Consider the following 25,238-nt stretch of genomic DNA (forward strand, 5'->3'; position numbering starts at 1 on the left):
GAAGGGAGGGGACACTGCTGTTGAACTCTCGGTAGCTACCCATCAACAAGGCTTGTTGAAAACACAGGATGGGCTCAGGGCTGCTCCCACCCCTTTATCATGCCTCCAGTTCCTCTGACATTTCCCTGCTTCCCATGTAAGCTTGCCCTGGGGAAGGCCACAAGGAAGAGATAGGGCTTCACCTGGGCCTTGGCCAACAGGAAGACCCTGGAGGGTGGCAAGGGGAGATGAAGGGGAGAAGGGACTGCCCAGCCTGGCAGGATGGGAGGTGGGCAACCCAGCCTGGCACTGACCTCGGGGTATGTCCATGGGGTTGAAGCTAGCCAACAGGTCACGGCACCACTGGCGGTCACCTTCCACCTTGCTCAGCCAGTTGTTGCAGTTGAAGAAGTAACGGAGGTGAGGTCGCTTTGTGTCAGTCACAATCACACGCTCTAGGTACCAGCTGGCGTTCAAGCCTGTGTTGTCATGCTCTATCCTGGGGGAGAAGCAGACATCCACACTGTCATTGGCAGAACAAAGACGACACCCCTTCTGTGCTGGAATACCCACATGTTTACTCCAAAGAAGGGTTTGGTCATTTTGTTGTTTCTTTACCTTTTAAATCCCAGCTTCCTCATCTACCAAGTAGGGATACCTTGCAAGGTGGATGTGCTTATTAATGAATGCTACATTGTTACATCGCATGCAAGGAAATATTGCCTTCCATAGAAAATTCAGGACTGCCAAGGCTTCCAGCAGGACCATCTTGAGCTTCCCCTCTCTCTCTGACTCCCAGACCCCCAGATACTCTCCTTAGTCCCACCACCCAGAGGATCCCCGATATCCATCTAGACTGGTGTTGTCCCGTAGAAATATCACAGGGGCCTCATGTGTTTAGCCACACAGAATTTTGTATTTTCTAGTAGTCATGCTGAAAAAGAAACTAGTGAAATTAATTTTACTAATATATTCTAATCCATATACCATTTCAATATGTACCCATGTAAAAATTTACTAATGAGATATTTTACATTCTTTTTCTTATACTATGTTTTCAAAGATCTGGTGGCTTTTATACACACAGGATATGTGGGCTAGCCACATTTCAAATGATCCATAACCACATCACTCTCCAAAGTCACAAACCGATGCTTGGTTGCCCTGGGTGGGGACAGTGGAGGAGGAAGGGACCGCTCTATAGGGCAGCACAGATCCAGACTCTTCGTAACAGGCCACCACTAACTTCCCTCCCTTCCAATCATCCCCCTCATCATTGCAAGTCCCAGTTTCCTCTCTGAGGTCAGTTTCTTCCCCTGAACTTGACTCCTGGATGATCTCACTTTGCACCAAGCATCTCATCCCTGCCCATCACAGTGAAATCTTATCCTTCTGGGTCTTAGTGGGACAAGCACAGCTCAAGCCAGTGCACAACCCCAACAAATGAATGGCACCCATGACCTACACAGGATGCATGCCTCTGCCTGGCACATAGTAGGATCTCAACTTAGTGGTTGCCTTTCCCCACACACCAACACCTTCTTCCTGACTTTCCCCTGTAAGAGCCCCTTCCCTACTCATAACCCATTCCCCACACAACTAGTACAAGTAGCCCATGTCCTTACTTTCCTAGTAAAGAGGGTGCATGGTCCTACATTTTCTAAAAGGGCCTTTTCCAAAAATGAGGGTTGAACTGAGGCAACATCTGACTCCTGTTTAGGCCCTAGTCTCAGTGCAACAGACCACAGATGATCATGACATTCAGGCAAGTAGGCATGAACTTGACTGGGGGTAGGTACGGGCTGGGGGGAGGGTAAGAAGGGGTAATTGAAGGTTCTTTCTCTGCAACCAGGCTGAGAGTTTCCCTCCCTTTGCACTCACAAGACAAGATGGGGTGCACTCTCTGTCAAAAGGCTTCCTGCAACACCTCAACCTTCTGGCTAACAGCCTAACTTCCGGGCAATTCTGACACTCGCTCAGCGCTCACTGTGCACCAGTTACTGTCCTAAGTGCAGCTCACTGAGTCCTCATCATTTTTACAGATGAGGAAACTGAGGCTTGGAGAGGAGACCTGTCCAAAACCCCAGGGCTAGTGAATGATGGGCAAAGAGCTGAACCAAGGCCATCTAGGCTCGGTCTGCTCCTAACCACTGTGCAAGGGTCTCTTGGAGCATATTTCCCAGTATGTGGAAAACTGTCTTAAACTGTCTGAACTCAGAAAATTGAATCTCTAATGGCGAAGTTTAGAAAACTGTGACTCAGGGTGGGAGGGATAAATTTGGGCCTTTGGTCACCGCTCAAATGACACCAGGAAAGTAATCAACACCCACAAAGTATCAATAATGAAGTCAGTTCCTAATCTACCTGCCTCCATCTCCTCCCGACCGGGCCAGGGGCCAGGTTCTCACCTGATTTTGTAGATGAGGCCCACGTTGTTGGTCCTCACCCGGAACACATCCACGTTGGCTTTCTCAAAGGCAGATTTGCTCCTGCAATGAACATGTATACAGCATAAATCAGTGCTTGGCTCACAGGCCGGGAGGAAAGCCAAGGGCTGGCATCTCCCTTCTTCCTCCACTGTCTCACTCCTGGGAAGTGCTACAGGCAACTGATCCCATTCAGAGGTGCCTCTCTGATGTGGTTTTTGAGAGGCAAGGGCAAGGGTGGTCGGTATTCATCCTTTGCTTTCACACCCAGGTTCTCATAATCCTTACTGTGCACCATGAAGGCAAGCATAGTGGACAGTATTAGGCCCATGTTACACACAAGTAAACTGTTGATTGCAGAGTTGGGACCAGAACCTGGTTCTCCAAAGTCACAAACCGATGCTTGGTTACCCTGGGTGGGGACAGTGGAGGAGGAAGGGAGTGTGATGAATGCCGAGGTGGTCTCAGGTCTGCAGGCCTCCTGTCTCTCTTGGCCTTGCTCTTGCTGGGGCAAGTTGCAATGGCAGCCCCAAGTAGATGCAGACCTTGGGTGGAGGTCCATAGTCCTGCCATTCCAACAAGAAAGGAGATACTCAACCCAAATCAGCAACCATGGGAGTGGGGCAGTGAGGAAGCACATTTCTGGCATCCTGCAAACGGTGCAAACAGAAGCAAGTACACCTGAGACAGTCCACAGTGAGGTGCCCGGGTAAGTCCAGCCTCGGGAGCATCTTAGATTCAACCAGCTTACACATGGGAGTCCTCCAGGAGTGAAAATCTGACTCTTACGTGGACATTGGCTCCATCTTCCGTGTGGGCCAGGATCCCCGCCGTCCCGGCCCAGCCTCTCATAGCTCTTCCTGCCCCCCACAGTGAGACCTCCACAGGGCCGAGAGCTGCAGGCCCCCCTCGGTGCTCCCAGCCAGGGCTCTCGGCACCAGCACAGCCCGTGGGAAAATAACAGCACAGAGATATATGTCTGGTTATTGGCTATCCATGTGTTTCCAAATAAAGAGTGAGGTCAAGGGTCTTCTCCCTATGGGAATAAAGCTCAAACTCTCAGTAACTGAAGGCTGTTAACGTTCTACAGACTCAGAAGCTGTGACTCTGAAAATAGACCCACTTTGGCAAATAGTCTGCCCTGGGGAGAAATTCCTTACAGTGGTGGGCACATCATGAGACCTGGGCCGATGGCCCGCCTAAAGCTGTGCAGAGCCAGTGAAATCGGGTGAAATGTACCCTGAGGCGACTTTGTCAGGGAAAAGAGGCCCCAAAGGTGCAGTCAGTTTTGCTGGAGGGCCAGGGCCCCCTCCCAGGCTCACTGAATGTACCTGTCATTCAGGGAGTGTCACCTCCAAGGGTAAATAATAACACACCCTGCTTTGTTTCAGAGTCAAAGCAGTTGTTAAATGACTTGGAAAACACATGAACATCCATCCAGTGCATCAGAGTTATGTGACTAGGAAACAAAGAAATGAATAAGAGGTATTTTCTGTTTCAATATATGAGACAAGAAAATGGACTTTTAAAATAAATAGACAAGAATCTTTGCTGCGAATAAATACCCTAAGAAACAGTCACCTCGGGAAGCTATATGATGGAATATTATGTAGCCATTAAAATCCTGTTTAAAAAAAAATCTTTTCATGAAAAGAAACAAATTTATGCTTTATCATAAGTTATGGGGCTTAAAAGAAAAGGCAGGTTAAAAAGAGAATGTTTAAACAGAACAACCAATATAGACTGGGAGATTTCTACAAAAACATCACGTCTATGCCTTAAGACTATTATGAAGTGTGGGTTATTTACTCTGGTCTGTATATCCCTTTCGGTTTTCTGTAGGGAGCCATCTTGTTTCTGTAATTATGAAGAAAGCACAGCCCCACTGTCTCAGCAGCCCCCTCCACCCGGGCCGCAGCTGCCTGTGGCCACGTCTTTGCAATGAGCCTGAGGATTGCTGGCTTTGTCCTCTCAGGGTGCGTGGGATTTGGGAGACAGACAATGCCGACGATTAGGGGAAGGCTGTTGTGGAAGGGAAACGATGAGGCATGGATTTGGATGGAAAGCAGCCAGCTTCCTGTGTGCCCCTGACCACTGCTCTCAGCGGGGGGCCCCTTCAGAAAGGCCCTGGGAACCGAACAAAGGGCGTGGGCACCCTCACAGCCTAACGTGTCCATGAAACGGTTGGCCGTGGTGCTTTAGAGTCGCTCAGAAAACACATTTTACAGGGCACGCTGGAAGAAGGGAGGCCAGGAGAGGAAGAGCCGGGGTGAGCCGGGGGAGCGCGCCGCACTGCCTCGGAACAACGCTGCAGGCTTCAGGGGCCACGGGGGACAAAGCAATTGTCCCCAGTGTTTACAGAATGGCCACCAACATCATCTGGGCAAACAGAAGAAGTCTGTCTTTCGAGGAGGGAGAGGAAAGGACAAGGGCAAGGCTCCCGTCTCTAGGAAAGGGGCCAGATAATCCCAAACAAGGCCCAGCCTCACCCCACTGGGGGCCAGATTCCGCCATCCCCACTTCTGGTAAATCAGAATGCAAGCGCCTGAGGGTTTCGGAAGAATGACTGGGGGTCAGGAGGAAACAACAAAGGACAGAGGGTCCCTGGTCAAAGGAAACCTTTGAAATGTAGACTTTTTCACATCTCCTGCTGGGAGAGGGCGGCTTCTCCGTGGCTCCTGGTTGATCTGAGAAGGAAGGCCAATGCAGACGAACACAGTCTCCAGCCCAGGGTCCCCACCCAAGAAAGCCTTTACAGGGCATTTCAGCCACCAACCGGCAGAGCCAGCAGGCTAAAATGCCAGGCATCCTCTGACACTCTCAGGCGGTGAATTCTCCACAGGAGAACCGCGTTCTAGAAGATACATGAGATGCCATCCTTTTGCCATATTCTGAACATGTGACCCCATGCTGGGGGTGGTCCTGGGTGATGGGGAAGGGACCCCCAAGCCATGGTTGTTAGCACTTAACTGGTGTAGGCATTGGAGTACAGGTCAGCTTATCAGGGAATCGAAACGAACATTTATACCCCTTGCCTCCAATAGGCACCAAAGTCCTCTGTGTGACAGGAATTATTTTGGGTTGGTAAAAAAAAAGTCCTGATAAGCCATGATGGGAGCAGAAGGTGAAAAATCCTGGGGCCTGGGAGTAAAGGCACCAAAGAGAGCAGGGATTGAGGGGGAGAGAGAGGAGAACGCTGAGAGAGACACTGGAGAGAAACAGAGTGAGAGACTCGGCCAGAGGCTGCGGAGAGGAGTCAGGGTGGTTCCAGGAAAGGTGGTAGCTTAATGTTAAGACTGAGGGGCCTACCTAATACTCCATTTTAGTTGATGTGAGCCCTCTCCGATGTCCCCAGCTCTCAGTGAAATTTGATCTAAAATGTCTTGTAGTGTGTGTGTGTGTGTGTGTGTGCGCGCGCGCGCACATATGATGGGTTTCAGCTGACACACGCTTTGTTTTGGAAAGATACCGTATGGTGAGGAGGGCACAGCAGCCGATAGTGAGACCATAGATTTGGGGACCAGTGGGCATTCTGAGCAGTCTCCAGGGACTGGTAGGGGTGACGCTGGGCTGAGCTACCTGCATCTGCATCTCACAGAGCACGGTGGCCTCCACAGCCAGCTGCGTCCGGGTTACACGGGTCACCCGGAATTCCTGGGAAAGCAACGCTCTCCTCCCAGACCAAGGTCTCCATCTCGAACGGAAAGGGCCTTGGTGAGGATTATGGCAATGCAATTCCCTTTGCAGACACTTTCTCACGTCTTGTAGCAGCCAGGTTCTGTTCTCCTCCTTCCGCATTTGTCTGCTCACCACGGTCAGATTCATCTTTCTTGGACACACAGTAAGCTGAGCCTCCACTGATCAGCTTTCATGCAAGTCCTTCTACAGCCTGGCCTTCCCCTGCCTTTCTGACCTTCCTCCGCTCTGCCCCTCCTGCAAGTCCACTCCCCGCCGCCGTGGGCCCGTGGTGGCCCTGAAGCCTCCTCCATGCTTGTGTAAGCTGCTCCCTGTCTAAAGCACCCTCTTTCTGTTCCTCTCTTATCTCAGTCCTTTCCACCACGTGAGGCCTAGATTACCATAGGTCCTCCCCTATACTGTCCCACTCCAACCACACTGATCCTGCATCATTCACTGAGCCCTGACTATTGCAAAGAATGGGGACAGGTGCTGCAGGCACAGAGCAGACTGGTCCTCATTCCCCAGCTCCACCCGGCATCACTCTATGCCTCACCTCTCACATCTCCAGGGCTTCAGCTGGTTCTGCAAACCACGCCAGCATCCCTGAAACCACCCCTCCCCATGGGCTCCTGCAAAGCCCTCAGGACCAGCCACGCTGGAGTCCCAGCCAGACCTGTGCTCTTGCTTCCCTGCCTAGAGCATGACATAGATATGAGAGAGAGACCCCTGTCAGCAGACCTACGGGGTAATTGGGTGAATAGAGGGGAGACACTGATTCTTATACTTGGGGCTGGCCCAGAGAGACTGGCTGCCTAAATGTGGCTCCCGCAGGGCCTGAGACCTCCTGGCCCTGCTGGCTCATTCGGGCTTTAGACCCCTTTATCATGACACAGCATCCCCTCCCCACTGAGAAGAAAGGCTGGAACTCAGGCTCCTGTGACAAAGCCCCACCACGGGTTATAAAAGGTGACCCTGAGGCCCTTCCTGAAAGGATGTTTTAGCAAATGAAAAAGGTGAGAGAGAAGAGTCTGAGGATACTGGATGCAGGAAAGAAGGACAGACAGTGAGGAACCACCACAAGAAAAGAAAACGGTTCCTCTGTTTAAAAAAGACAGGCTTGGGCAGCTCCCCAAGGTCTAGTAGCTTCTGCCTAGAGGAGTGCACTCTGGGAGGTCACATGGCAAAGAGGATGGACATTTCATGTATTCTCTTTACCGTGCCCACATCACTGGAGGCAAACGTTCCACAAGCGAGTCACTCTGCAGTGTGAGCAGCGCAAGAAGGCAGGTACCCTGTTCTGCAGAAATGGACAAAATAGGATGTTACGCCGACCTCAACGCTGCAGCCTTGACACCATAGCACACATTCAGGGTAAGCATGTGGCACAGGGCCCAGTCAGTCTGCGGAGCACAGAGTGCGAGGATGTCCTGGCCTGTGCCACCCCCCGCCCCTGCCCACAGCTTCCCTTGCCACCCCTGGAGGTGCCAAGCCATAAACCCCAGAGATCACGACCTGGAGCCTCCCACTCACCTGCCAGGACCACAAGGCCACGTGATCAAGAAAAATGTCTACATCAAGAGCCTGGGGTTTGAGGACCAGCTTTCCCACCAAAGAACTCCGCAATTTAGAGTAGCTCTCTGCTCCTCTCTAAGCCTCAGTTTCCCCATGAGTGGTTGAATTAGATTGACTAGTTGTCAAATTTCTCTTGGCTATGAAGCTCTTGACACCAATAGAATGTGACTCAGAAAGTCCACAGGTTAAATAGCCCAAGGCTGAGCTGTTCTGGAGGAAGGAAGGATGGGTGGGCCAAGAACCAGATGATCAGTCCCCATGCCATTGGGCACAGATTGAACACCAGCTGCTTAGGCCACCCGTAAGGACTCCAGACATCTCTGGAATTCGTTGATTCTGCTAAGTTCTACTGCGTATATCTGCATGCATGTGTGTCATGGGGGGAAAGAATTGAGGAGAGAGAAAGCAGCCTCTGCTCTCGGTGGGTTACAATGAAATGGAGGGCACAGGCATACACATGCACATCCACACAAACACACACGTGGGTAATGCATATGCTGGCTTGAGTAGCAGGCTGGTGTTATGTCATGGTGGTCCTTGGGTGAGAAGTAAGGGCAGAGCATTTAAGCTCACGGCTCCCTCGCATGCATGACTTTGTCTCCTCTTCCCAAAAGTCCTATGAGCTTTGTAAAAGTGGGGTTATCACTTCCAGGTGATATATGAGGAAGCCAAGGCCTTGGATGAAAGAGATTTGGCCAAAGTTGCATGGCAACTAAGTGGCAAAGCTGGACCTAGACCCAGGCTTCTTCAAGTGCTCCTTCTCTCACATCAAGGGATGGCTAATATGAACTCTTGGGAATTCTAAGATCCAAAGTAGGCATTTCTGTATGCAAACAAATCGGAAGAGGAACTAGGGAAGATTGGTCAGAAATCACTGGGAAAAACGTGGCTGACACGTGGTCTGTCGTTAGGAGATGCCCAACTACTTAATAGGCGTGTGGACACACATGGCTTCTTCCCTGGGTTCCAGAGCCACAACAGCCCCGACCTGGACCCCAGGCTGAGCTGGTACTCACTTGCTGGTGAGATGGAGCTTGGGAGAGAGCCCATTCTCTCCGAACAAGGTGATGAAGACGTTGGCATCTGTCCCTGCGCCGCGAACATCCCCTGTGGCTACAATCACCTCATACACTGGAGGGGCAAAGGAAAAGACAAGTGGCAGGCTCAGAAAACAAACGAACAAAAACAAACAAACAGAACAAACCTTGAATCCTACATGGACTTAGAGAAGTCGCAGACCCTGCCAGCCCTGCAGGGGATGTTCAGACACGAAGGACTCTATAAACTCCTGCTACAACCTGCAGTCCTCTGAGCCAGGGCCAGACCCATACCAAGTCCCGTGGAGAGACCAAAACCTCCCACTTACTGCTGCACACTCATTTTACAGGTAAGGCAGTGGGACAAGCCCAGGTCACACATCACACAGTGTCACTACCAGAGCCCAGCCCAAGGCCTCCAGATGCCCAGTCTGTGGTCTTTCCAGCACAGCACATGGATGCCCTTCTAGACATGACCTTCAGAGCCTACGCTTAGCTCTCACCTCCCTTTTGTCCTCTGCACAATGCAATTGTCTTGCCAGTGCTCACCTCCCATGGCACCCTGAGCATTGTCATTAATCTCAGGCTACTCCATCCCAGGGCTGGGTGGCCTGGAGTTTTGCCAAGGGGGTCTCTCTTTGGCAGAGGCACTGATTTCCCCTCTCTTTGTCCCCTTGAAGCATGTTCTGTTTGCTGTGGAAGCCTTTTCTTTGAATGCCCCAGGTTCTAATGAAGGTCCCCGTTAAGGTACCTGATGGGGAGGAGGGAAGCAGGACATCTGCCCACTTGGCATCATCTCCATTGACAGCCTTTCCAAGGAGGCTGCCTTAGGAAAGTGTATGCCAACATATGCTGGGCAACCCCTGTCTGGGATGTGGGAGAGGAGAGAGCCCCGGGGCTGGAAGCTCATGCAGGATGGCCTCTGAGGTCTCTTTGGAGCTCAGATTCTGGTATGTCATTCTCTTCCCCTCATGGGCTCTGTCTCAGTCAGGGGATAGACCGATGCACCATCTCTGGTTCACCTGGGTAGAAGGCAGAGCATTTCAAACCAACTCCCATGTACCCCAGGAGACTAAAAGGACTGGGCCTTGGAGACCAGAGCAACTGCCTTCTCCACACAGGCCACAGTCTGTCTTTGCAAAGCCTGAGGCTCCCATCTCCACCGGCCATGGTGGGCAGAAGGCCCCGATCCCCTCCGGGCATGTGATGAGGGGTCCGGCCTCCTCCTCGCAATGTCTCTTCACAGACTGGTCAGATCAGGCTCTGCCTGAAGCAGGCCACACCATGAAGAACAGGATGGAACGTGGCTCTTGGTATGCGCAGGACCTGGAGAGCAGGGGCCCTGCAATTCTAGAGTATTCTGCGCCACTAAGGCTGTGACGGGGGCCAGGTCGCCTAGCCTCTCGCACATGGGAGTCCAGCATCGTGCCCCTCGCCTCTACCCCAAGCCTTGTAGCACAGGCGCAGTAGGATAATCCGTGAGAAAGGGGTTGGTCTGGAACCTCCAATCCCTCCCTCAAAGGCCAGGCCAAGCTCTAAGGCACCGCGCTGCCCGCCCGCCCCCACGGGCCAGACCTCACCCTTGGCCTTGTAGTACTCATGCTCCAGCTCCTCCTCGTCGTCCTCCGAGTCATAGTTCAGCAGCTCCTCCTCGTACAGGCCGATGAAGTCAATGTCTTTCTTTCTCCGCTTTTTCTTCTGGGGCATCATTTTGCCGGCTCCCCTTCCCTGGCACTCGCTGGCTCACTGTGACCGCCTCCTTGTACCTCCTGGAACCCGCAGCCCTCTCTCCCCAGGCTCCGGCACCCACGTCTGGCTGGGCCAGAGCCCACACTTGGATTCCCGTGCCCACAGTGGGGCTCCTGTCGCCCTTGCTTCTTTGGCTTCTGAGCCAAACCTCAGTGCCCTCTCCCTGGCCCCTCTCTCTACCACCCTGCTGCTGGCCACCTCCTCCTGCCCCGGCCCTGGGCTTTCTCCTTGGGCCTCATCACTTATTTATGGGGACTGAGGGCAGGCTGTCCTCCTTCCTCCCAGCCCCTCCCACCGGCCCCCTCACCCCCCTTCATGGAGAATCAGGTGACATCAAGCCCTTGGCATTAGTTTCCTACCTGGACTCCCCTAAGAGGACGCCTGGCACCCCTCCAGCACCCCGCACCCCACCCCCCGCACCAAGGGCAGGTGGTGGCTTCCTCCCATGGAGAGTCCCCTAACCTCACAGACTTGGAGGCTTGTGAACAGCATCCCCAGGCCAGGGACCGTCCTGAGGAAGGCAGGACCCCAAACCAGCCAAGCTGCCAAGACTCACAGGCATCTGTTTCTCTCCATAATTCATGACCTCTGATCATCTTACAGAGCAGGTGAGGTTCTTACCAGCTCCTTCTTGTTCCTTCTCTCTGCATCTGTCTCAAGACTGCTGTCCCTGGAAGTGGCCGCTCGACCAGGGGACACCTGCTGCCCTTCAGGGATGCTGCTCTGACCAGCACTAGGACCACCCACAAAGCATATACTGAGTTGGAGTTACAGCATCGCCAGACGGGAGCCAAGGACGCTGGGGAAGCCCGTTGCTCCCAGGTGACTCCACAGGGCCCAGGCGGGCAGGCAAGGTAAACCAACATCTGTTTTAGCACAAGTTCGCCATCTGTGGCACTGCCCTCCGCACTCTCCCAGGAGAGTAGAACCCCGCAGAGCCCGCTGCGGACGCCAGCCCCACTCCATCGACCCTCTCCTCCCGCAGCCCCAGTCAGAGCGAGACAACCAGAGCCCAGGGCCCCCTCCACCCTCGATCAGCAAGGAAAGTTCCCCTCAGGGTCTCTAGGCTCCTCCTCCTTGCTTATTTTACTTTATTAAGATTTTATTAAGGCACTTAATTAGGATTTTATTAATACTCCTTACAGCCCAAGTTATAAGATTTCTAGGTAAATCTTGAAATACTAGAAATTGTCAATCCACTGGCAACTCCCATCCCTTGGTCCTGGCTGTGCGAGGTCCCTGGAGAGACCTGGGCCCAACTACGGCCTGTTGGCCTACCTTCCTCAGGCCAAGCCCTGTCTCCCGTCCATAAAGGGGCTGCTATTGACCCATCAGAGCACCCTGAGCACTTGAAAAAAGTATTCAGGAAGTGGGAGCCTCTGGAACACAGTAGGGGCTTAATAAATACTTGTGACTTCTATTGGGTGTTTCTTATTTCGTATGGATGTGATGGGGGGTGATGGTTGTTGTCATCTCAGATTGTTCCAGAAGTCCTCCTTCAGATCCCATATGCAAGGACAGACCCCTGTGCCCTCCATTCTCCATGGGACCCAGCCCACAACAGCACATGAGAAGCCACAAGGGAATAGACTGAAATATCTGTATCCTCCTGTTTCCTGGGAGGACCATCTTGTAAGGGCCAGTTTCCTCGGTGCCCTCTCCATGCTTCTGCCAGCCGTGAGCTCCCTGGGGACAAGGATCATGGCCCCAGGTTCGCTGTAAGGCTCCCAGCACCCGTAACGCACCTGGCACACAGAGAGCCTCCATGTGCATGTGTTCAGTGAATGAATGAATGAATGAATGAATGAATGAATGAGCAAACGAATGTACACATTAAAAAGTGCAGACAGATCTATAACGTGTAGCAGCCATTAGAACAAAGCTCACTATTTTCACAAGGAAAAACAGTACGGGCTAAAAAGAAACCATACTTGCAATGATATTTTGGGGAAGTGAGTGTTCCAGAACCAATACCATTCTGAGCACACTGGCCTGGGGGAGAGGACATTCCGAGGGTCCTCGTGCCCTGCCTTCACAAATATGAACGATTATTCTGTAGAGTGAGGACTAGACCAACCTGTGTGGCTGAGAGGAGATTCTTGGGATTATGAAGGGTTCAACCCAGCCCAGGAAGAAGGATGGCACGGTGCACGCCGCCTGGGGTGACAGTGGCTGTGGCGCGGCAGGGCTGTGAAGGCTGGACGGCATCTCTTGTCAGCCTGCCGCAGGGGGCACGCCAGCGGCCCTTTGCGTGTGGCCCTGACGGCCCTCCGCTGGTAGCTGGGAATTTCTAAGGTGCTGAATGGCAGGTGCAGGTGGACAGTGCAGCAACCTTGGCAGGTCACCCAGCCAGAGGCTGCCAGCTCCAGGCTCTGCTGTAGAACCCACACCAGAAAGAAGGGCTCTGTCCCCAAACCACTGGGGACAGAGTAGAGGGAAGGAGAGCCTCTGCTGGCTGGGCCTGGGGCCCCCAGCGGGGGACAGAAATCAGAAAGGAGAAGGCAGCTGGTCTGTAACAGCCACAAGACTTTTCACATTCCTCTCTTGTCACCTCCTTGTCCTACCACCTCTCCGCCAGGAGCTGAGGCCACCCGCTGCACCCTTAGCCCCACGCCCCCGAGCCTAGGACCCCTGGCCACCACCTTCCCTTCTCTTTTCTGGGTCTCCTCCCCACATACATGCTCTCTGTCAAGGTCAATGTTTCCTAAAATGGGATTCCAAGACCACCAGGATTAGACTCTGCAGAACTCATCAAAATACCAAATTCTGTAGTTGCCAGCCACCTGCTCCGTTCTAGACCTACTGAGAGTGAAATTTGGAATCTACGTGTTCAACAATCTCTTCTCCCCCAGTGAGGGGGCGGGGATGTTATAGGGACTAAACTGGGGAACCATAGTAGCCTCTACCCTGGCAGGTGAACTTGCTACCTTGATCAGCTCATCTGGGCTAAGGGGGGAGGAATAGCAAGCCTCCATCCCAGAGCTGCACACTGGAGTCACAGGAAGAGTTTTTAAATGCTGATCCCTGGGAAGGTCCAAGATGACAGCAGCATAGGAAGACACTGAACAAGGCGCCTCTTAGGAACAAAATTGGATATACGTGTATATAGGTAGCAAATAGTCCTTCCAGACAACCGAGTGCTGAACAAACAGCTCTGACAACAAACAGGAGAAGGAGACCAGAGAGAGAAGGCTGGGCGCCCAGGAGCTGCGGGAACCCTCCAGGGTGTGAGCAGGCTGGGAGCCCACATTTCCGTTCCCCTCCGCTGTGAAGGGGCTGGTGGGAGCTGCATTCCAGTGCCTCGGCCTACCTGCAGCATCATCCCGGGGCTCTCCCTGTGACTGTACCCTGAGCTTTTTGCCTCCCAGCAAAGAGAGCAAGCAGGAACAACAGGCCGTCCCCACAGCCACCTCCCTCTCTGCTGCGGCTGCTGCTGCCTGCTGGGCAGGCCAGTGCCCCAGGCCCCAAGCGGCTTCCCAGACCTACCCAGGCGGGGTGTCCACGGTGGTCTGTTCTTCATGGGGCTGTAATGGGGAAGGCATACGCTATGCTTACATAAAGCTACCCATATTAATCTTAGTAAGTATTAAACCCAGATTGTTACTCTGTCTTGATTTTCCTCTCAAAGCTAGAGTTTACATGTTACAAGTTTCTTTTCTAAGTATACTTGCCTAGAATCCACAGGTTCAGTTCCTGTGTAAACCTAAGACACAGCCTGACCTCGGAGTCCTGCTGACTCAAGGACACTGACCGTGGAGATCCACATCGGGACCAGCAAGGACACCGCCTGCCCGCCCACAGACTGATTTCCTTGTTCTGCTTTCCCTCTCCTCCCTCCTCATAAAAACCTCTGCCTGCGCTAAGATGTAAGTTGTAAATCTCCCAGCTGCTAATCAAAGTTACGTCAACCCTGTGCTTCCGTTCTCCTGGCCACTGGCTCCAGCCGTAAACCGCAGGCATCCCAGGAAGGGAAGAATGCTAATGAAAAGAGAGAACACCAGAATGTTGGGAGCAAGCTTGGAAGAATTTGTGCGACTGCCCTTTCAGTGCCCCCTTCCCTTGTTCCCAAGAGCGACGGCAGGTCCACACTCCCCTGAGGAATTTCCCTCTTTCCAAATTCCCCCAGTTCCCTATAAGAATTGCTGGCTTGACCAGAGAGGTCAGGCTGGACTTTGAGACATGAGTCCCCCATCTGCCCCGCAGCCAGCATCTGAATAAACCACTTTCCTTTACACCAGCACCTGTCTCTAGAGTATTGGGTTTTGAAGTGGCAGGCAGCCAGATGTGTGTTCTGTTGCAGGACCACTTTCCATACAACAGACAGACAGAGGGAGACTGTATACAGAAGGTTGGGGAGCTGAGGGAGTTCTCCGGGGACTGTGGGAAATCTTCGAGGTCAGAGAGGCTGGTGAGCACCATTGTTTACATCCCCCTCCACCTCCATGGGTGGGTGGGGGCTCTATCCAGGTGCTCTGGCCTACCTGCAAGGTCACTGCTGTGTGTTCCCAGACACATCATGTGAGCCCACTTCTCCAAGAACAAAGGAAGCAGGTAGTATCAACAGGGCATTACCGCAGCTACCTGGCCTCCCCACCTGGGGCTGCTTCAGCTCAGTGGGCCAGCGCCTGGGACACCTCGGGCATCGCTTGGCTCCTACCAGCCTGCCAGACCCGCTGGCAGACACAGTCCACACAGAGCCCACTTCTGCATAGGCCACCTTCCAAGGCTGGAAAAGACATTCATTTAACAACATAGAAAGCAAATCAAAATGAAAAGATGGAAGAATATCTCTCAAGTGAAGGAACAAGAAAAATCCCCAGAAAAAGAAAACCTAAGGAAATGAAAATAAGTAATTTGCCTGATAAAGAATTCAAAGAAACAGGCATAAGAATGCTCACCAGACTTGAGAGTGGACTGGAAGCACTTAGGGAGAACTTCGACAAAGAGTTAGAAAGTACAAGAAGGAAACAAGCAGACCTGCAGAATGCAATAACTGAAATGAAAAACACACTTGAAGGAATCAACAGTAGATTAGCTAATGGAGAAGAATTAATCAAGGACCTAGAAGACAGACTAGAGGAAACCAACTTATCAGAATAGCAGAAAGCAAAAGAATTTAAAAAAAAAAAGGATAGTTTAAGGGACCTCTGGGATAACATAAGTGCTCAAACATTTACATTACAGGGATCCCCAAAGAGGGAAAGGAACAGGACCTTTATTTAAAGAAATAATGGTTGCAAACATTCCTAACTTGGGAAACAAAACAGGCAGGCCCAGGAAACAGAATTCCAAAGAAGATGAACCCAAAGAGACCCACACCGAGACATACTGTAGTTAAAATGGTAAAAATTAAAGATAACCTTGAAGGAAGCGAGGGAAAAATGAGTTGTACACAAAGGAAACGCTCTAAGGCTATCGGCTTCACAGGCTGGAGGGAGAGGCAGGATACCTGCAAAGGGCTGAAAGAAAGGAATCTGCAAAGTTATCACTCAGAAATGAAGGAGAGTTTCTCTGACAGTCAAAACTAAAGCATTTTATCACCATTAAACCGGTTGGTTGTATAAGAAATGGGAAAGGATCTTTAAGTAGAAAAGGAGAAAGGAAAGGCCATAACCAGAAATAAGAAAATAAAAGCAAGGAAACACTCTACAGTTAAAGCCAAATGTTTAATAAACACAGCAAATCAAACATTTAAAAAGCTACTACAAAAGTTAAAAGAAAAAAAGTAACAAACTCAATTCAAACTACAAGTAGTTAGGCAATACACAACACAGTAAGATTTAAATATGATAATTATAATGTAAAAATGGAAAAGGAAGTAAAAATGTAGTCCTTATAGAATAGATTAGATCTTAAACAACTGTCAGCTTAAAATTGACTGCTACAAATAAAGAATGGTGTGCATAAACCTCGTGGTAACCACACACCAAGAACCTACAAAAAAATACACAAAGAACAAAGGCAAAGGAACCCAAACAAAACTCTAAAGAAAAAAAAGAAAATCACAAAGGAAGAGATCAAGGGAGGAACAGAACAGAGGACACTAATAAAACAACCTGAAAACAATTAACAAAAAATGCCTGTAAGTACATACTTATCAATAATTACTTTATATGTAAATGGATTAAATGCTCCAATAAAAAGATACAGGGTGGCTAAATAGATTAAAAAACATGACCTATCAACATGCTGTTTACAAGAGACTCACTTCAAATCAAAAGACAGTGCAGACAAAGTGAAGGGATGGAAAAAGATATTCCATGCAAATAGAAATGAAAAAGAAAGCTCGAGGAGCAATAGTTATATCAGACAAAATAGACTCTAAAACAAAAGAATGTAAAAAAAGACAAAGAAGGACATTGCATAATTATAAAGGAGTCAATCCAAGAAGACGATACAGCAATCTTAAATATCTACGCACCCAACATAGGAGCACCTACATATATAGAACAATTATTAGTGGACATAAAGGGAGAAACGCACAGTAACACAATAATAGTATTGTATAAGAGGATGTGGAGAAAAGGGAACCCTCTCAGACTGCTGGTGGGATTGTAAATTAGTGCAGCTGCTGTTCAAAACAGTATGGAGCTTCTTCAAAAATTAAAAATAGAGCTGCCATATGATCCAGCAACTCCACATCTGGGTATTTATCCAAAGAAAACACAAACACAATTCAGAAAGATATATGTACCCCTATGTTCGTTGCAGCGTTACTAGTAATAGATAAAATATGGAAGCAACCCAGGCGTCCATCAGTAAACGAATGGATAAAGAAGGTGTGGTACATACATGCAATGGAACAGTATTCAGCAATATAAAAGACTGAATTCTTGCCAGCCGTGACAACATAGATGGACCTAGAGAATATAATGCTACGTAAAGTAAGTCACAGAGAAAAACAAATGCTATATGACTTCACCTACATGTGGGATCTTAAAAGAACCAAATAAATGAATAAACAAACAAACAAAACAAAACCCAAACCAGCCCATAGATACAGAGAACAAGCTGATGATTGCCAAAGGGGAGGGGGTGGGAAATGGGAAGAAAAAAAACTTTTCACGTCAATACACATAAAAAAATGCATATAAAAAGTATTGAAATAGCTAGGTTAAAAGTTTCCATAATGTAAACAAAATAAATAAATAAATGTTAAAACTATTAAGATACCTCCCCCCCCCCCCCCACGAAAAATGCTGATGCCTGGGTCCGACCCCAGAGATCGTTATTCACTTGGCCTGGGGTTGATCCTGGGCCCTGGGAGTTGTCAAAACTCCCAGCGGATGCGAGACACCTGAGCAGCAGTCGGCACTCACATCCCTGGGGCAGCTTTGTTCTTTGGAGCTGCCCAGGCTCCCACCAGAGGCAGGCATCTCTTACCTCAAACATCGTCACCCAGGAAAGATCAGCCTGACCTCCTCCCCTGTTCCGCTGAGGGATAACCTGCAAGTCTGCCCGAAGTCTGAATGACAAAGAGTGGTTTAATTGTGGGTGGCGCACGCCCCCTGCTGGCAGCATGTGGTTTGACCTCTGTTAATGAAACTTTTAGGTTCTTCAGGAGGCTTTAATTACTGGGAAATACTAGGGGAAAGAAGACATTTTGCATGAGGATCCGTTCAGAGAAAAAATAAAATAAAGTGTTCATTTTGCATGAGGGCCCAGAAAGAAAAACAATAGAATGTTCATTGGAATGTTTTTTCAAAAAATTGAAATCAAAATATTTTTAGACACCCCCATGGCGTTAGAACGCCATGATTGAGAGAGCAGGGTCTGAAACAATACCAAGTGTGCGGGGGACATGGGGCGGCTGGAACTCAGGCAAAGGCCGTGTAAAACGGTCCTGCCGCTTCGGAAAAGAGTTTGGCACTTTCTTAGGAAGCTAACCGGGCACTTCCCACACGACCCAGAAACTCCACTGGTATTGACCTGAGAGAAATGAAAACACACGTCTGCACAAAGAGTGCATGTAGATGCTTTTATTCATAATAGGCAAAAACTCGAAACCACTCAAATGCCCATCAGCTGGCCAACAGCACCCTGCCATAAAAGGAGTGACGTAGTGATAGCCCGCTGCGGCATGCATGCATGACGCAGACGTTATTCCCTTGTTACCCATCTCCTAAAAAACAAGTTACCAATTCCTTAGCCCCATTCACAAGGCGCCCCCAAAGCCTGGTGCTGTCTACTGCTCCAGCCAGGTCTCAGTCCCCTGCACCCCAAGCCCACCCCACCTGACCACACCCACGCAACGCTTTCATTTCCTGCTGACCTTTATATTCGTGTCCATGCCCCCTTCTCTGACTGGCAAACTCCAACGAGTCGCCCAAGATCTGGCCACTGGTCACTGATCACTTCTGTGAAACCCACTTCCCGTTGCTCTGACCTGAGTTCCGGCACGCAGCTCGCTTGATCCACCTGGTACACCACATGAGCAGGACTTGTGACTGCGATAAAAAGCTCCTCTATGTTTGCTTGGTATGGACAAGCCTTCCCTTGACCCTGGATAACATCTCGCACAGACCCTTCACTTCTCTGATCACTCAAAGGTCACTCTCAATGGCAAACACTGTCTCACGTTGGGAACTAGAGCCGCGCCTCCCACCACGGGGGCCCACGTTTGGTCTCTGTGAAGCTCTCCCAGCCAGGCTGAGTGGCTGCCTTCAGCGGAGGGGCTGTCACCATCTGTCTGGCTCACCTCCCCCCATTCTTAGGAGCTGAGGTCTGGCCCAGACCCACTGCAGGTTGGGTCATATGAAAGTTTAAGGCCCAATCTTCCATGGGAACCTTTGCAGGTTTACTCCCAGGCTTCCCTGTGCCCCTGTGCCCTGGACAGGGCCATGGCCCTCCTTTGGGTGGACAGTCCCCAATCCTGCCTCACCTTCTGTCCCAGCAGTACACTCCACAGAGTCCCACCGCCAAGGCTCCCTCGCTCTGGTAGGCTACCCTCACCAAAGGAAAATCTCTTTAAAAAAATTATTTATTTTTAGAGAGAGGGGAAGGGAGGGAGAAAAGGGGAGAGAAACATCAGTGTGTGGTTACCTCTCACGTATCCCCTACTGGGGACCTGGCCTTCAACCCAGGCATGTGCCTTGACTAGGAATTGAACCTGCAATGCTTTGCTTTACAGTCCAGCACTCAATCCACTGAGCCACACCAGCCAGGGCAGAAAAATCCCTTTTTAAATGACCTCTGGCTACCACCAGGACTCCACAGGAACTTTCTCAACTCAGCTGACTTTGCTACCCTGGGCCACTGGAGCTTCCCCAGGCAAGAGTGGGGCTCCAGGGTTCTGTGCCCCAACTACACACTCACTGGGTGGGCCCAAGGAAGCCCCTCCCACTAGGTCGGTGTCCAGACCACCAGCCCCCACCCCTCTACCTTGAGGGTGGGGCTCACAGGTCTCCCTCTACATTGGAAATACTTTTCAAAAAACCAACTATTCTATCAAGTCTCTGCCACTTCTTTAGAACCTTGATCTGCATGAAGGGTGCAAGAACAGTTTACCTGGGTTCAGCTAATTTGTCTGAAAACATTGCGCGTGGTCCAGCACCTTTGGGGAGCAGCACCCACCGCAGCTTTGAGCCTTGACTGCAGCACCTCCCCATGGCCACTCTGAATGCTCAGAGTCTGCCCCTGCGTCCACTTACTCCGTTTCTCTCTGGGGGGCTCTCAGCTCTGCCCCTCTGCTCCTTCCCCACCATGCCCCCTGCCCCTGTCCTATCTCCTGTGGCCTAACTGGTCCCCAGAGATTTCACACTCCACCTCAAAGCCAGGGGGAGCTTTTTCCTTGTAAATCTGACTGTGTCCTTGTCCTTAAATTCTTCCAAGGGTTACCTGATTCTATTAGAATAAAAATCAGTACTGTTCACACGGCCCCCAGCTTCCCGCAGGGCCCTGCTCCTGTCCAGCCCTCCAGACTTATTTCCCATCCTGTTCTTGTTCTGGGGTCCCAAGTTCCCTCCCCACACAGGACCTTCTGCCTGGACTTCTTTTCTCACAGCTCCACCCCGACCTGGCACCTACTTAACTCTTTCTGACCCTTCAGCTGTCACCTGCATTGTCCCTTCCTCAGGGGAATGCTCTTTGGGCTCAAGCTCAGGTTGGCCACCCTTGTATGCTCCTTTGTAGCACAGTCTACAGTTAAACATTGAGCTGTGAAAATTCCTGGTTACTGCTATTCCTCTGGCCAGACTGTCCTGTGAATGCAGAGCTGGCGTGTGACTTGCTCAGCCTGTGTTCCCAAATCCTCAAGTAGCCTCGCTCGAAGTCAGGGCTTAAGAAATACTTGTAGAGAGGAGGATACACACACACACACACACACACACACACACACCCTGGAATATTACATGGCAGTGAAAAAGAATAGAATCTTGTTGTTTGCAATAACATGGATGAACCTAGAAGGTATTATGCTAAGGGAAATAAGCCAGGCAGAGAAAGACAAATACCAGATGGTTTCATTTAAATATGGAACCTAAAAACAAAACAAAACAAAACAAAAACAAATTTGTAGAAATAAATACCAAAGGGATGGTTACCAGAAGGGAAGAGATGGAGGGATGGGTGCAGGGAGGGGAATATAGTCAATAATATTGTGATCAATTTACATGGTGACAGAAAATTACTAGAATGAGTGAGGTGATCACATTGTAAGTTACAAAAGTGTAAAATCACTATATTGCACCCCTGGAACTAATATAACTAATATAATACTGTATATCAACTATACTTAAATTAAAAAAATAAATGAAAAAGAAACACTTGTTGAATGAGGTGGCAACTAATGTGCATATGATTGTTTATTCAATGAATGGACTACACTCAACTTCTGTCCCCTGCTCATTGATTTATTATTCAGCAATATGTATTGAAGTCCTACTTTTCTGACTCTGGGCTCTTTAACTTACTATGACAGACTAGAATCCAGAGCCCGGCTCTCAGGGTGGACTTTTGGACAGTATCCTTCGGGCCTACAGTTGCTTGCTTGAGTGTTTGGCATTTTAAAATTGGAACAAGGAAATATTGAAACGCCTTGCAGCTGGCACTGAATTCCAGGAAGCAGAGGGTGAGCTGAGACCCCGACTCCGCGGGGGCCCGGACGCACAGAGATGCCTGAGCGGCTCCCAAGAGCAAAGGCAGAAATGTGTTCTCTGCTGAAATGGAGCTGCAGAGACAGAGCTGGGAGGCCGAGAAGGGAGGGGCGGAGGAGGCAGCAGAGAGATTGGCTGAGGCTGAGGCCACACGGAGTGTCCACACTGGGGGGCTTGGCTAGTGCGCGGGCAGTCCAAGGGCGCTGCCCCGGGGACCCCTAGCATTCCATTTGGGGTTGCTTGTTTGGCAGCGGTTTCCATCTCTTTCCCATCCCCTCTCACACGCCCTGGCTTGCACTCCATGACTATTCACACCAGAAAGGGCTGTGCTGCACAGCTGGGTGCTCAACAGAAACGTGCTCAAAGGCAGGGACCTGAGACAGAGGGATCGGGAAACCGTCCCAGGGAATTTGCAGAAACCACAGGGCAAGGTTTGGACTCCCAAGATGCAAATGCAAGGACTCTAAGCTGTCTTATCTATATCCCATAGGACGGGCAGGCCCCAGCCAGGGGCTGTTTGCGCAGGAATTCAAAACCAAATGTTTTTAAAAATATAATCCCATTTTAAACAGGAGATTGGCGTTGAGAGAACTTTTTAAAAAATAAATAACAGGATAATTAGTGCTCAGATGCCTTTGATGTGACTCTGGACCTTGCAGAGATACTCTGCTTAAGGAGAGTCAGGACTGCACAGCGCGGGCGGGGGCGGGGGCGGGGCGGGCTGTTTCCGAGTGGGAGCGCGTCTGGAGCCCCTTTGGCCCCACAGGCCCCCAGCCCTCAGGGACCAGGCACCCTCCCCCCTCCCACGGCAACCTGCGCCCCGGTCCATGTCCCCCTCCATGTCCTCCTGCTCCCCGCGTACTGACAATTCAGCTTGCCACCCAACAGGGCCCAGGCCCGGCCTCTGAGACCCTCCCTGAGCCCATGAGCGTCCCTGCTGAGGTCACCGCTCCTACCCAGGGTGGCCTTGCACTCTTTGTCCTCGGAAGACCGGGCTGCCTCCTGCCTTGGGCCGTGCTTCCTGCATCAGGCCCTTCCATCCGGCCTGTCCCCAAACACCTCCCGGCTCGTGGCCACGGCCAAAGAGTCCTCGCTGCATGAATCATGTGACTGGTTTTATTGGGTGGAGATTGAGGGCTTTTCAAATACAGTGACAGATACAAAGTACCCTGATTATGTTCTGAGGCTTAAGTCACAGTCATCACTTCAGAATCACGCAAGGACAGCACACACAAGCTGGAGTTACGCTGCAGCTGGAGTTGGTAGGAGCCCTTGTTCCGGAACCTTTGCAAGGACACAGGATAATGGCTGCAGCCCCTCCTTGACTCCTTGGAAGGGCACAGTGCCTTGTCCCCAGGGCGGGGGAAGGGGAGGAGCAAATCAACAAAGGGATTTTTGAAGCGATGCTCCAGCTCCGGGCCCACCTCGAGTGTCTGAGTGTCTCCACGTCCCAGTCGACGGCATCTCAGTCTTTCTCCTCTGCTCCAAGGGGAAGGGCTCCGGGGAGCTCAGCGCAGTGTGATTCGGGGGGTATGGGGTTCAGGAGCACATGAAGGCATGAATGAAGGTCACAGACACAGGGCTGCTTTGTCTTCACACATAGGAGGCCTCTAGGAGACGGGCTGGTGCCACCAAACTCTGCTGGCTGCTTTCACGTGAGCCCCTAGGCAGGACACTGACATCAAACCTGGGGAGCCCCACGCAGGCGCAGGGTATTGGGCATGTGGCTGCAGGACAAAGGGGTCTGCTGACCCGCATCGCCTGTCCTGGCTTCATTTGGGGAATGAGGTGGCAGGGCGTTGACTGCAAATGGGCCGCTGAACAACCCTATTGTATGCCCATTGGGTCAAAGTTTTAGCTTTGAAATAAATATACACACATATGGTTCAAGCAATAGAGCTTTGAAGAAGAGGTATGGCTTGCTGAGGGGGGTAGAGTCAGGTCCAGAAAAGGAGCCTGTAGGCAAGCCCTGCGGGCATCCCTAAGATGTGGGTGTGGAGTGTGGGAATCCCAGAGAGGAACAGCTACCCCGCCCCCCACAAACAACCTTGAGTGGAGGAACTTGCTTAGAAGTTATTTATGGCAGGGACCAAGGGTCCTGCTGCAGAGGGTCCAGGACAGCTAGGTCCCCCTTGGGACGCCGCCAGCCTCCTCCCACGTGGCCACAGCACCAGGGGGCTGGCACCACAAGCTGGATGCCAGCTCCCTCCACACTCCTGCACGGCTCAGGCCCGCGGCCTTCAGTGACTCTCACCAAGTACAACCGCCACCCCGCCAGGAAAGGCCACCCCATGTTGCTGGCTCTGGGTGCCCAGGGCTTCTAGGTGCTCTGGGGCCTAGAAAGAAACGAATACCAAACAGGCCTCTCCACACAGACGCTAGGCAGTGCACATGGCCTGGACCAGACGCCAGGCCAGCCTGACAGCCCCACGGGGGGGAAAGCAGCAGGGTCTCGGGAGCTACAGCAGGACAGGGCCGCCTCCCCCGCCCCTTGGGAGCTCAGGCGCCCCCGAGAGCTCGACACCGACCCCGTGCGGCCTGGGGCACGCCACGGTCATGATCCTGGGCCTCAGTCAAGCAGGGATGCCCCTCTGAGCCCCACCCTCCTCTCAGGAATACAAGAGGCCCGTGAGAAAAGGGGTGGCGAAGGTGCTCAGAAAGCAGAAGTGTTCCCCTGTCACTGGGGGGAGTCTTATTCTTCAATTCACCCACAAAAAAAAAACCAGGCCTAGGTCACTGCAGAGCCAGCCCCGGCCCCAGCTGAGATCCTGACCCCCCTTCCACGTGCTGCAAGGACCCCACAGGCGCACAAAGAGGCCGCCTTGGCCATAGCCATGACCATGGACCATCGACCACACCGCAAGTTCCCTGTAAGGGGGGAAGGCAGAAGAGGTGTGTCTCCCCTCCTCCTCTGCCTTTGTCTTGGAAGAGGGGTAGCAGGAGAGCGTGGGGATGTCCCAAAGAGTCTGCCCCCATCTCACGCACCCCGTTTCATCTGTCTGAACTTCGAGGTGACGGAGAGCTAAGCTTTTAAGCACCGAGATCACTGTGAATGCGTTCTGAGTGTTTGGGGACGGAAACAATTATAAAGTGGATAAGACACTTCTGTCCCTTCTTACCTGCCGTGTGCGGGGTGGTGTTTGAGGGTTTTCGTACCTTGGCTTGCTGTGGGCATCTCAGGGCGAACTGATCTGAAATGCTTTGCTGCCCTTGGGGTTATTATGACATATTTGCCCTCCACTAAACTATTTGCCCCTCCACTAAGCAGCCTCAGATCACTTGGTATTTTCTGAGTATATAGTTTTGGTCTTTTCAATGCCATTACTATCGGGCTATTAGCTGCCACTTCTGCTATATTTAGCACCTGTTACCCTTCTCTTAGTTTGTCTGCTTATAAGAAACCAGAACCAAGTCTGCTAGAGTTGAAGTTAAAATGCGAAGTGAACGCCATTCAGGATTTGCTGTTAGCAAAGCGTTTGGTCTTCAATACATAGCTTACAGAATGGATTGCAGGGTCTCAAAATTAATTTCCCTTCACTGGGTCTCCAGCTCCTCAGGGCCCAAGTCAACATGCTGGATACGTGGTCCTGGGGAGCGAGGGGCACACTCATTTCCTCCTCTAACAAGCCACGGTGTTCAGGGGTCTTGTAAACTTGGAGGCTGAATGAGGAACTCTGAGCTGCCACAGACATAGAGTTCTCACT

General features: G+C 51.2%; 1 protein-coding gene across 2 annotated transcripts in view; it reads right to left on the bottom strand.

Annotated features, from left to right (window-relative positions):
• Window positions 1-10,402, bottom strand: part of LOXHD1 (lipoxygenase homology PLAT domains 1) — a 134,170-nt gene extending 123,768 nt beyond the window's left edge. For both annotated transcript variants that reach the window (XM_054583861.1, XM_054583860.1), the window contains exons 1-4: window positions 10,273-10,402; window positions 8,672-8,786; window positions 2,388-2,468; window positions 294-478 (exon numbers count right to left, since the gene is read on the bottom strand). In XM_054583861.1, the coding sequence (XP_054439836.1) occupies window positions 294-478; window positions 2,388-2,468; window positions 8,672-8,786; window positions 10,273-10,402 (511 nt within the window). The remainder of the gene's footprint in view (window positions 1-293; window positions 479-2,387; window positions 2,469-8,671; window positions 8,787-10,272) is intronic.
• Window positions 10,403-25,238: the final 14,836 nt, after the last annotated feature.

The sequence above is a fragment of the Pteronotus mesoamericanus genome, unplaced genomic scaffold, assembly GCF_021234165.1.
Source record: "Pteronotus mesoamericanus isolate MK-2021 breed Mesoamerican mustached bat unplaced genomic scaffold, CSHL_Meso_final contig_74, whole genome shotgun sequence".
In the NCBI taxonomy this organism is placed as follows: Eukaryota; Metazoa; Chordata; class Mammalia; order Chiroptera; family Mormoopidae; genus Pteronotus; species Pteronotus mesoamericanus.